This window comes from Anoplolepis gracilipes, chromosome 15 (genome assembly GCF_047496725.1).
Source record: "Anoplolepis gracilipes chromosome 15, ASM4749672v1, whole genome shotgun sequence".
NCBI lineage: Eukaryota > Metazoa > Arthropoda > Insecta > Hymenoptera > Formicidae > Anoplolepis > Anoplolepis gracilipes.
The window spans coordinates 4,561,545-4,574,715 of NC_132984.1; the positions used below are offsets into that span (position 1 = coordinate 4,561,545).

Genomic DNA, 13,171 nt, shown 5'->3' on the forward strand with positions numbered 1-13,171 from the left:
TTTTGATAATAGGACGGAAAATTATTTACTTTTTTGTAATAATTATAACTTTTTTAGTCTTTTTTAAAAAAATCGAGTTTTTATTCGAGATTAATGAGAAAAATATTTTTTTGTGTCTTTTGTTGATAAATGTTCAGAATAAAAATCGATATGGGATCATCTCGAATATTTTCAGAAAAGAAAAATAAAAATGACGTTTTTCTTGATAACTCAGAAAATAATATAATTAAGGAGCTGAAATTTTTTTTATAGTGAGGACATGACAGGCCAAATGTTATTTGAAAATTTGTCGGGAAGATTTTTAATGTGCTTATCCGGTTATAGCCTTTGTTATTTAAATTTTGTGATTTTGAAGCAGTATTAATATTATACTTTGTATGTGTTTCGTGATAAAATCTATTAAAAAAATATTAAAGAGACATTAGATGCTGCATTTATAATACAACATTCGTTGGAATTATCTTTTGATTTCTTTGAGTCAGCCATAAATGTGCATTCACGTACTCGTCGCAGCGTGACCTATGCATTGTCTACTTTCGTGTTTTTACATGCACGTGCGCCTGCAGCGCGTGGGCAGAGCGGCTGCAGCTGGATGCACTAGTTTAGGCCATTGCCCCGTATAAATCACGGTAAGAAAAGACCTTTTTCTGCTTATTATGTAACAAAAGCTGCTTGCTTTTCAAGCTTATGAGATTTACATAATTATCTAAATGTCACGATTTATGCTACTTCAGAGTTATTTTAGGAAAAAAAGAAAACAGAAAAATATTTTTTTCTTGACAATTATAATAAGTAAAATGTTATCCAAATATTATATATTATAATTAATTTTTTTCAACTACTACTTAATAGAATAATAATTTTTTTAATTGTGAGATTTTAAAAAAATAACCCAAATGTTATAAGTTTCCAAAATACATATGCTTTTTTTTTTTTTTTTTTTAAATTAAGATTACTGAATTACATATATGTACATGATTAAATTCTTTTATTTAATTATTGCTTTTTGTATATATATAATAATTTTCCATTGCTCTTTTCTGGCTTTTTCTAGAATTTCAGAAAAAGATATAAAAGAAAAAATTTCAGAATTTCAAAAGAATTACAATCTTGAGACTATCAAGAATTTTTTTAGCAAAACCGATCGAGTTCTTGTAATCTTAAGGCTTAAGGCTTAATCCATATAAGGAAATAAGTTTTTAAGCCGATAATTAAATAACGAATTTCCGATATGAAAAAAATGCCCAAATTTTTATTTGACTTTTCTTTTGTATATAAATGAAATTTATTATTTAAAGTTTCTAAATCTGTGTATTTTTTGTTTTTTAAAATTATTTATTCAAAATAATTTCTCATATATCCACATTAATTTGATAAAGAAAGACATAGAGAACGAGCAAAATCAAAGTGTTGAATTTTATGAGCGATAAGTAATTAATTAACGTGTACGCGATTCATAATATAATATTGCGATAAGTAAAATAAATTTAAAATATATAAAAATATAGATTATCTCGGAGAATTCTAATATATTCTTTTGAATATTGCCACATGTTTTTTCTAATTATAACAACATCTTACAACATAGTCAATTTCTTGCAATATTTCGTGCGCGACGCGGTTAATGACGGCAAAGAAGTGGAAGGTATTTTAATTATATCTCGCTCCCCTCCTCGCTCCCTCCGCCTAATTACTCGGGAAGCCTGTAATTGTGAAGGACGCGCTATAATGAAACAATAGCTGTAAGGGTGTCCTAGACGGCAGAATAATGACGCTTTCGAGTTGGGAAACAAGCGAGTGAAAAAGTTATCTCGATCTCGGGGCGCGTTCCACATTTCTTCTAAACTATTCCAGACGCATTTAGTGCGCTGCAAGTGTCTAAAGTGTCTAAAAATCTCTAGCGTTTGCATTTGCACACGAATGACGTCATTGTTATTTACCACTTGTCAAGAGAGTTGGTAAAAGAAGCTGTTTTGGATTTCAAGAAAGTGTCTCGAGTAAAGATAAAAGACGTTTAAAAAATTATATATATAATTATATAATCTTTTAAATTTTTTTTTATTTTATAATATATATATATATATATATATATATATATAATTTTTTAAATATATTATATTAAAATATTATATATATAATTCTTTAAATATATTATATATTAAATATGTAAAATTATACAAGAGCAATTTCAAAATAAAATAAAAAATGTGCTTTTAAAAACAAATCAAAGATAAATTTGTACTCTGCGGATGACATTAAATAATAAAGAATTTTAATGAAACTTAAATTAATATTTAAATTAATCACATATTTATTCAAAGCTCAAATTAAAAATTTTGTTATCTTGTTGATCTAAAATTATTTCAAGAGTAAGGTTTTTATTTATAATTTCTTTCTGGAATTTATATTCTTAACTTGTCGAAATCTTTTTACTTTAATTTTCAAATCGAAAGAGATAAGTATCTCTGTACATTACTAATCGGAAATAATTAGCAGTAAATTAGTTTAAAGTACGTACATACATTAGCAGTAAAGTTACATGAATATAAATGTTTATAGTCGTTTAATGTACACCGTGTAAATTTCTGATTCTGGGGATCGTGTAAATTTTTTACGAGAGACCTTAACCTCTTGGGTACAGTTAAGAATGCTGGAAGGTAATCAAGAAGGAACAGCCGTGAAGATATAAAGAAACTGTATTACTTTAACTGTAAAGTGTAGGCAACTTTTATAATGACCACCACAACTCTTCATTTTTTTAGTATGGCAGAGTTGTACCGAGTATTTTGCGCATCCTATTTTGCCTGCATTAAAATTTAACGAGATTTTTACATACGTTCTCCAACATTTTCGCTTGTAAATAAAAGAAGGACCGATTAACTTTGCAATCTGTAAAAATTTAAATTTGGAGCATAAATTATGAAGGGAGAAGAATAGTATGTTTGCGTTTTTGAAGAGAAGACTGTTTAATCTTTGGATCCAGCCTTTCTTCGAATGTATATCTCTAAAAAATTTAATAAAATAAATATAAAACTTATAAAGTGGATAACAACTTTGTCGAGAATGAAATGTTTCAAGGAACCGAGAATCCAGGAATGCGCGAGATAATCATATGAGAGATGAAAAAAACTTGAAATTAAGAGAGAATCTTTAATAAGAAGATTTTATAGAATATAAAAATCGGAATTAATTTGAGAACTAAGAAGAATGTAAAAGGAACTTTTCAAGAATGAAAAAAAAGAAGATTCTTGATCATTAGAATCAACAGGAGGATACTGTCTGTCGTAGCTTTGAAGCTTTGTACCTTGCAGCTTCTTCTCGGTCTCCCAGAACTTCTGCAGCTCCGTGAAATACTTGTCCAATATGAAGACTTTAGAGAGACCGAGGGTAGCCATTTCAGGCGTTCGGAACTTAATCTCGTCCAAGAATTTTCCTCTCCCGCCGAGAGAGAAAGAGAGACTTCCCTTTAGATTCCAATCGAACCAACTTCTACGAGTCTAACGAGACATATCACAGGACATCTCGGGATGATTTCCGCGTCTTCGTGTCCTCGGCGCACTCGTCACCGCACTCGCACATCTTCCACCAGCAATATCATCCAACGAAATTGAAAACACTCAAATTCAACATCACATCGTACTACGTCGAATATCAATTGTATTCGACTCGTGTGGGTTTATACACTAAGATTCCTTCTCTCTCTCTCTCTCTCTCTCTCTCTCTCTCTTTCTTTAATCGAAATCGGGAAAAGATCGTTTCTGTCTCGGAGAAAGAGAAAACACCCACGAGTGATAACGCGCATCCACTACGGGAGTCTACGATCAATCCGGGATCATTGCACTAACACTGTCATGATTTTTCATGAGCGGTAAACTTTGTCAAATCACCAGGCATCACGCACTTTCAGGCACGCGAAGAGCGCCGAGCCGTCGCGTTCAACTGGGCGTCATTGTTGCCTGGGACTCACCTTCTGAGCCTTATTTCTTCTAAAGCGTCTTTGCCGTAACTCCAGCAGGTAAGAGCTGCGAGGCTTACCTGGTTGGCAGGTAGTTAGGTGGAAGGCACCACGGGCACGCTGAGATTCAGGATATCTTTCGAGCCGGTGGAGTTGGTGGGAAGAAGGGAGTAGGGAAAGGTGGGGAAGAGAGCTGGTCTCTCTCCGACTGGACCGCTCCGTGTGAGGCTGCGGAAAAATGGCCGCGCGGCCCTAGACTTATCTTAGGCAGACCTCCACGATTCACTGCGGTTTATCGCGCGTCTTACTAATCCACTCGGTGGACTCGAGGAGTTTCAACATTCGACGCACGTATCAATTTGAATAGATTCGGCGGTTGAGAAGAGTGAAAAATAATTATAGCAGTTTACGCTTTACTATTAAAATACTGAAAAATTGAATAGAAGCGAGAATTTCGAGGTTTCCATTAGCATAATCAACTGATAATTATCAAATAAAGAATTTAAATGCGTAGTTAAATTTCTTTCTAATCAGCTGTCCTTAATCGTCAAGTGCGCATACACATTATCGATCTCTGACCATTACAAGCCGAATTCGAGAGACATTTCTAAAGTACAGACATCCATCTGCTACTCTAAGTCACTTGTTGCTCGGCGAGTATTCATCCACTGACAAGCAGCCATTGAGCTGCTCTCGATGAGCGCGACACGCGATACGTGTCACCTGACCTATCTATCCCAATGAATGACTGCTCGAGAGGCAGTCAGGCTCGAAGAGAGATACAAAGTGAAGAGGAGACACGAATCTGAAGAAGGCTCGCGCTCTCGTTTCGGTCCGGGCGGCCAAAAAGGAGAGGACAAACGAAGCTATCGATCTTCGTGGCATTCCCGAAGCGCCCTTGCTCCCTTTTTCGTCGAGCAGCGACGAAAGAAGAGGGAAGAGGGAATTCGGAGGACCTGGCACATTCGAGGGGACCCCTACCTAACCCCTCGAGAGAGCGGACCTTCTGCCTTATAATTTTGATCTACAGCCGCGAAAGGAATCCAGCATGGCTGAGGCCGCGGCCGCAGCTTTACCCCGTCTATGTCGTAAACAATGTTACATCGTCGTTGCGAGAGAGAACGCTTTCTCGCTTTTTCTCCTCTTCCCTTATTCCATCGCTCGTTCCTCATCTTCTCCCGCGAGTCTAGCCTCCCCTCCTCTCTCGGATGCGATGGGTCTGCCGGGGCCTGTTTCTCCTCGTACACGTTGCGAGCGGGGAGAGGAAGGGGGTGGGAAAGGCTTCGTAAGTGGTAACGCGGAGGGAGGAAGACCCTGGCAGGGGCCGACGACCACTATGAGATCCCACCATGCGAATGCGCTATCGACAAGCATATATTGTAAGAAGTTACCTTAATGCCAAAGTAGATTCGGCGCGAACGCTTTAAAGATTTAATATAAATAAGAAATCTCTTTAATAAGACGAAGATTAGTTATGTCTTCCCTCAAATTAAAATTCTCGATGAATGCTACATTTATGTACAAACATAAACATGTGACGTGACATTTCAGTTTTTAATTTCAATTATTCAAAATGATTATTAAATTAATTTTTATAAAATTAAATTTTACATTTTTCATTTTGTCGCTTTTTAAGAAAATACAAAGACAGTTTAAAGAGCTTATTAAAATAGTAACAATGTATCTATACATATTTAATAATTAAACCTAGAGATTTAAAGATCTCTGAAAGAAATTTTTCGTACTTGTAATTGAAATTTTATGGTATATTTTTCTCTTAACATTTAAAAAATTTTTGAAATAGATTTTTTTTTTAAATTAAAATCCAGGTAAAAAGTTCTAACATTAAAACTCTACATTTTGACCTCACTGCATACAATCTAAAGATTAATTATTAAGATATGAATACTTTAGAGAGTATGTGGGAACCATACAAATTTCAATTTAATGAATCGAGGAACTGTTGAGCATTTCTGATGATTCGATATTAAGACCCAGCTTCTCGGCTGGAGGAGAAAGGCAACCAGGATGAAGAGGATTTGTTCTTTACAGCGAAATTCAAATCTCTGTAGAAAACCGGTTTCAACGTGAACGAGATGGGCGCGAGTAGAAAACAAGCTTATGGGGCCTCATGCAGGTTCGATTCGCGCTAACTTTGCGTCGATAAGGTAGATGATGTTGCTGCTACTCGAGTGGGCCCGTAGAACTGCTAGCACGATCTGGTGAGACAACCTGAAGAGCTTAGCTTCTGCTTCGGTTGATACTTTATCATTCTTCGAAGTGAGATCTTCGAGAGATCGAACAATGTATTACCGATCCGGAGACTTATCTACTCTTTAGGGCCTTTTACAAGAATTATCGATATAAAGGGGCCTGACAGAAATTATATTATATTTCTCTGCAATTAAATAAATCGAAGAGCATGAGATTAAATAGATTAATCAAGATAAGGTCTAAAATATTTCAGTAACTTTTATGTTATAATGTGTTTAAAATATATTATTTTTATTATTTATATTTTATTTTTTTATGTAATACAAGCTCTGTGTAAGTTGTTTGTATATACTAAAAATATCTATATTAATAATTTCTTTTACACATTGCATTAATTTTTTATATTTATTGTTTATCAGAAAAGCATATTTTTTATTAAATATGATTTTCTGTACTTATTTATTATTTTATTTTTATTTTATATATTTATTTATTATATATTATTATTATTTTATTATTTATAGTATTACTTTTGAAGAAATTGCAAAAGTAATCAAGTTACCTTTCGCAGACTTATTAGTTAATAAAAGATAAATTTTAGTTAATTTCTCGGAACTTTTTATATTATTCCTGAAATAACGGCTTGCTTAAAAATAATCGTCAGTTTAATTAGAGACTTGTTAGTAAAAGATTTTGTAGTATAAATATTTTAGAGTCACAGCCTGAGACCTTTCGTCAATTCCGTAGTAACATCGAGTAGCAATTCCACATCATTAATTAAGAGTTAATGTAATTTTTTTTTCCGTTGTTTGGAACAATGATACGAGTTACAGACAGTTAACAATAGAAATTTGAAAGAATCTGATGGTACAGGAATAATGGATTCGCATTCATTCGGCTGACTAAGTTGAAATGAATGAAACGAAGGGACTGCGGGTATCGCGGATTCGTGAGACCTTGAGAAAACTCATGGGCTCATCCGTCAGCGGCTGACACCGGACCAGATACGTTTTTGTCTTCCTTTCTTCGTCTCTCTTTGTTTCTGATTCGCCGGTCAGCATCCTACGCGCGAGGGGATCAAGATGAAAAATTCTTGAGGGAGAACCTTATACAATTAGATTCGTCAAGAGATAAAAATTTGAAGATACCAGATCCCAAATATTTAACTGGATTAATTGTCAAAGGAGCAATATAATATCTTGACATTTTTAGAAATATCGAGGATTAAGAAGCTGACAGATTTTTTTCAAAAATAAAATCAATTTAGATCTTGCGTTTCTAGAGAAAAAAATTAGAATTTTTTTTTTCTAATAGAGTTGAAAAAAACCATATTTTCTGAAAAAAAAAAATAAATTTTATTTCTTCCTCTTTACATCTCTATGGGTTTCTAAAATCGCAGGAGGTTTATGAGAGCAAGCACTTCGAGACTGCAAATCTATAAATTTCAAAAGACACTCTACTGATGTGAATTCCCGGATTATCTCTTCATGTTTTATCTTCTTGAATCCTACGATTTTCTTCTTCCGCTATCCTTTTTCCCTCTCTCTCTCTCTCTCTCTCTCTCTCTCTCTCTCTCTCTTTCTCTTTCCTAGAATTTATATCTTCTGCTTTCGTCTTCCGAAAGAAGATTCTGGTTTCAAATGCTTTCACCCTCTTCCCGTCTTTCTTCCTTCAAGCGATTCCATCTCCCCCATTCCTTTGCTTTTTTTTTATCTTTTCTTGATACAGACGTTATATGGTTTCTGACCCCGGAGCACTCTTTCCATCCTTTGTGCCTCTTCCTTCATCGTGGTGGTCCCGAAATCCTGCTCGAGGTTTAATTGGATGAGTAGAAGCGACATCAAACCATCAAATGCTTATTCGCGTAACAATGGAAATCGATTTGATTTTTTTCAGAAAAATCCGTCATTGATTTGCGTTCCACTCGCAATGTAAATACAGTGTGACGTTAATTCACATTGCTGGAAAAAGCCTCTCATCTCTCTCACAACAATCCATCATTGCAATAAAATTTTCCCACCTTCTTTAACCATTTGTATCTCGCTAATAAAAATTCACAGCGCAGAGAGTTAATTTAACGAGAGACGACTTCACTCGCGCTTTATTGAGACGAAACACGTCGATTTATGCTTGAAAATGGGAGGAGGACGGTTTTCGATTCAGCCGATAATTTTTCAAGCGTAGCTAAAAGGAAAAAGCTGCTGCGAGACATAATGACCTTGGGGGATTTTCTTTCCGCGACTAAAATCGAAAATCTGAAACGATCCATCATTCGACGTCACCCCGCGTGCCAGACACGGCGCGATATAATTTGTTCGCCCCATTACATATTGAAAAGCCGTGAAACCCGATCGGTTAGTCCAGCGGATCTTAAGGGATTACATTGGTGACGAAGAGACGTGTCTCGATCATTGATCGCGATATGAGAAAGATATATCGCCTGCCTCGATCCGTCCGTTGAATTATTTGCTTTCTGACCTTACTTGCATGATGTAGGATCAAGAATATTAAAATATTTATATCCGTAAAAAAGCCCAATATATTATAGTTTAATAATTAATTATAAATATACATATTTAATTATATTATTATTATTTATTATATTATGTTATTATTTTTTATTATATTCTTATTATTATTATTTAATATAAGTATTAAAATTTGTAAAAAGAAATTGATCGCTATTGAATTTCTTATTCTAGAACGCTGATTTCTTTTTTTTTTTTTCAAGTGAATTTAAAACCCTTGGAGAATCGAAAAAACTTGAATTGTCAAAGTTGACAATTAAAAGTTGACAAAGTGAGATGTAAATTAACAGCTGAAAATGGATACAAATATTCTCTTTGCGAGTTTATCTCTTCTTCATCATCGCGACACTTTGCATGAGGGCAAACACTTATTTGCAATAATAAACAAGAGGGCTGCTTAAACGCGAAGGAGAAGCGGAGGCAAACTAATCGGAAGGCAATATAAGGTCGCCCGCGCTTATCCCGGGCGAGCACGATACGCGATTATGGCAACGATTGGAGTTTATATCGAGAAGACGACGGCGACGGCGACGGGACGCGTTATTAATATTACGACGAACACCAACTTGAGAATACATCGAGGCTTATCTCCGGCGTGGCCTCCCGCGCCTCTTCCGAGGACACGCAGAGAGCCGGATCCTTTAAGTTCCAGCACACGAGTACACGGCTTATCTCGTCTGGTGGAGAAGCTACGGCGACCATAGCAGAAAATGAGATTCGCATAACCGCGGATCGAAGAGCTCTTCTACGGATAGGATAAATGGCTGCGGGATCAGACGCAGTCATCTGAATGATTCCTGGCGACGTGCGCCTCGAGATCATCTGTGTGGCAAACACGATTTTATAGAACGGCATATAGGCGATTTCTCTCGCATATCGAAATAAATTTTAAAACTGTGTAGCGCGATATTAAAAAGACTAGGTGATATTTATGTATGCGTTGAAAAGGAAAGCTTATGAAAAAGGTAAAATGTGATTTATTTAATATTTAATAATTCATATCTCTTAAGCTTATTGTACTGAAAAATATTAATATTTTCGAGAGATGCACAATTGGTGAAAAGTGCATAGGTGGATGATGATATTCTGCCATTATCGTTTTTCTGAGAAAACCAACTTTTTAAAAAATTAATTATAGAGAACTAATTTTTAATTAATTATATTATACTCTTTTTTTCGAGACTTATTTTGTTTTTTTTGAAAATAAGCGGAATAAAATGTTTGAATTGCTTTTACAATTTCTACAAAGATTTTTATTATATATCTTAAACTAAAAATATTATCCGTTAAAGCAAAACTGTTTTTTTTTAAATATATATTTAAAATTTGAAGGCAATCAATTGCAGCCTGAGATTTTTCAATATCATAAATTTTTTTCTTATCGCTTTTCTTGTATATTAATCTTAAGATTTCAAACTATTTTTGCAAGCAGAAAGTTTTTAATTTTTTCAAAATTTCAAAACGAAGTAACCCCTAGAAGAGATTTCTTAACTCTTGACTGTATAAAAATCGAGATTTCGAGTCGATCGTTCTTTCCAGCCACCATCGCTATTCTATTGATAACTTTGAAATCTCTCACACAGTTGTTTATATCTCCTCGCTGAAGCTCTGCAATAGACCTACATATCTCTTTTTCTTCAGATTGCACGATAAAAAATCCCATTTCCCATCTGAAGAAACAATAGCAACGGGGAATATATATATAGTTCGTAATAGTTGGATAATAAAGGAAATAACGATAATGGCGACGTGTTCGAAGGAGTAAAGCTCTCTCTTCTCTGGAGCGAGAACGATCGGATGACTCCTCGCGATTGTTCAGCGCGAAAGCATTCTCGGACGCGGACTTCTCTGTGTATGCGGCTCTGCTTTTAGCCGAGGACGTCGCTACGCGACGATGGCCACCGGTTTTAGAGATGCTCTTACGACGCCGGTGCTTTTCGTAAAACTGCGAAGACCACCGCTGGAAACTTACGGTGGTTCACAAGAGCATTTATCTGTCCGAAGAAGGAGGATAAAGGGACCAGAAAGTTATAGGTGCAGCAAAAAGCGCCGCCTAAGGCTCCAATTTTGCGTGTCAACATTATTTTTTTTTTTTTTTACTTATTAATATTGCATAATCAACAGCCATTTTCTTTCTCTCTTATCCGCGTAAAAAAATAATTTTTTATAATTAATTTATATAAATTATAATAAATTAATCAATTATATATAAGTGTATAAATTTAAAAAATTATAAAATATATATACAATTATACAATTATAAATTTATATATAAATTATATAAATATAAATATTTAAATTATAACTTTTCGTTGTAAGATATGAATTTAAGTATAATAAATTAATTTTATATTTAATTGATATAAATTAATCTCTTAATTTTTTGAAAGGAAAATGTCAGAATTATTAACTTCGTCCCCGGCCCGCAGTCAATCTCGAGATTTAAAGGGAGAGCCTGATTTATGATGACGGTTGATTATTATTATTCTGTTTCGGACCGAGTATTAATATTGATTAATACGCGTGGCGCACAAAAGCTCGATAGAGAAACGCGTCACGTTCTCACGGCACGTCTTATTGCTTCTAACAATAAGTAGACTGCTGACATCGCAAATGGTGCCGAGTCTCGACCGCTGCTGTGCGGATATAAATCACAGATCTATCGTAATGTTATACGCGCCGCGTCATTTTCGCAACAGCCTCCGAGAGATCCAAAATTATTTAGAGCTCTTATCGCGCTAATTTATCTATAAAAATAATAAATAAAATAAAAAGATAAATCTCTAAAAACAAAAAAAGATTTAGCTGCTGTTATGTAAGATATTTTCGGAAATCGAACCGAACCGAATCAATCGAATCTAATTTGACAGAATAAAAAGAAAAAGAAAAAATAAGAAATGAATAAACTGTTTGACTTTAAATTCATCTAGAATTCTAGTTTTAGTTTGTGAAAGCCTTTGGTTCGCGCTTAGAGATTGATCTCGACCGTATTATATATCTGCGCATTGTTCACCAGCCCACTGGCCTTTCTTCTTCCGTTGCCATCGGATCGCCGACACCTCGTTACAGCGCTAACGAGATGCTTCTTTTAATCGACCTGACAGCCGCGCATTCGAATAGCGCTTCCATCTCTGAATCATATTCTTCAATAAAACCTTGAAAGTTTCATTTTTCTAATCCTTTCGTTAACCCCGTTTATAATATTTTGATAACTTTTTATTATGTATTTTTTAATTTACGAAAAATTACATTAATGTCAGAAAAACCTGATCTTTCCCAAAATATCTTAGAATTTAAACTTTGCAATTTTTACCATTCTGTTTATAATATTTCGGTAACGTTTTATAGTGTATTTTTTTTTTATAAATTTGCGAAATATTAGCACTAGCGTCAGCAAAAAGTAGACATTGCAAAATAAAAATTTATTTATTTATTGAAAAATTTATTTATCAATTGAAAAGTATTAAAAAAAAGAAAAAATTAAAAAGAAGTGCACTTTCACTTTCATACTATTAATATTACTCTTTTCATTATTTTCATTGCTCACTTTATTTCGCAAAAATACCGCGGTATCATAATTATTCTCTTAGTTTGATACTTGATGCTTGAATCGCAGAGACTCTGCAAGGATCGAATGATCCCGCGCCGACATCGCATACCGTTGTACATCTCGACAGAAAATAAATCTAACGGTGGGCGGGCGCGATCGATCATTCGCGCTAATTAATTCATCCGTCAATTAGTAAAGCGCAACGCGCGTGCATACATGTGCGTATACAACGGGCGCGCAAGAAACAAAAAAAAAAAAAAAAAAACAAAAAAAAAGTTTACCCGCGCGAAGAGAAGGTGAGGACAGGGGGCTCCGGGAGAGCCACCGTTTCTCCGAGAATTTAATTAAACTGAGAGTGGGGGGACGAGACGAGGGTAAGAGAGGCGATACACAGGACGTCGCGCACCTGCGAGAAGCTCGCGAGCATCCCAGCATCTCGTTCTTCTGACTCACTTCGATAATGATTTTCTCGCCTCCGCGTACGCACGTGTGCGCGTTGCGTGTGTGCGTGCTTATACATACGAATTGGATTGTACAGTAATATTCAAATTAGATGAACGAAAAAAATAAAAGTTTCTAAAACTGTTTACATACAACTCTACAAGAGGCTTTATTTAAATATAATAATTACGCGCATACACACATTGCGCGTATAAAAGTGCGCGCTCGCGTTGAATCTAGTCGAGGACGCGGCGGCCCCCCCCCTCCCCCCTCCCTTGCGTTCTCTACTCGCGACAGTGTTGTAAATATACGAGAGAGACGCTGTTAACATAAATTTGCATCAGGGCTGGGCGCGCTTTTTGCGAAGCCTCCGCTATGCCTCTAGCAAGAAGAAGGCACGTTGGTTTCATAGACGAAGTTAAATTGGCGGATTTAAGATACTAGACTCGGAACACCTGAATGCCTGACATCGGTGATCGATAG

General features: G+C 35.2%; 1 protein-coding gene across 2 annotated transcripts in view; it reads right to left on the reverse strand.

Moving 5' to 3' along the window:
• The window catches only part of Dachs (unconventional myosin-IXb-like dachs), a 51,375-nt gene that overhangs the window by 16,569 nt on the left and 21,635 nt on the right, over positions 1 to 13,171 (reverse strand). Inside the window, exon 1 of one of the 2 annotated variants that reach the window (XM_072907116.1) lies at positions 3,305 to 4,228. The exons of the other annotated variant lie outside the window; for it this stretch is intronic. Coding sequence (XP_072763217.1) covers positions 3,305 to 3,395 — 91 coding nt within the window. The 5' untranslated portion in view covers positions 3,396 to 4,228. Of the gene's footprint in view, positions 1 to 3,304; positions 4,229 to 13,171 lie in introns of those variants that run through there. 2 annotated transcript variants of the gene reach the window in all.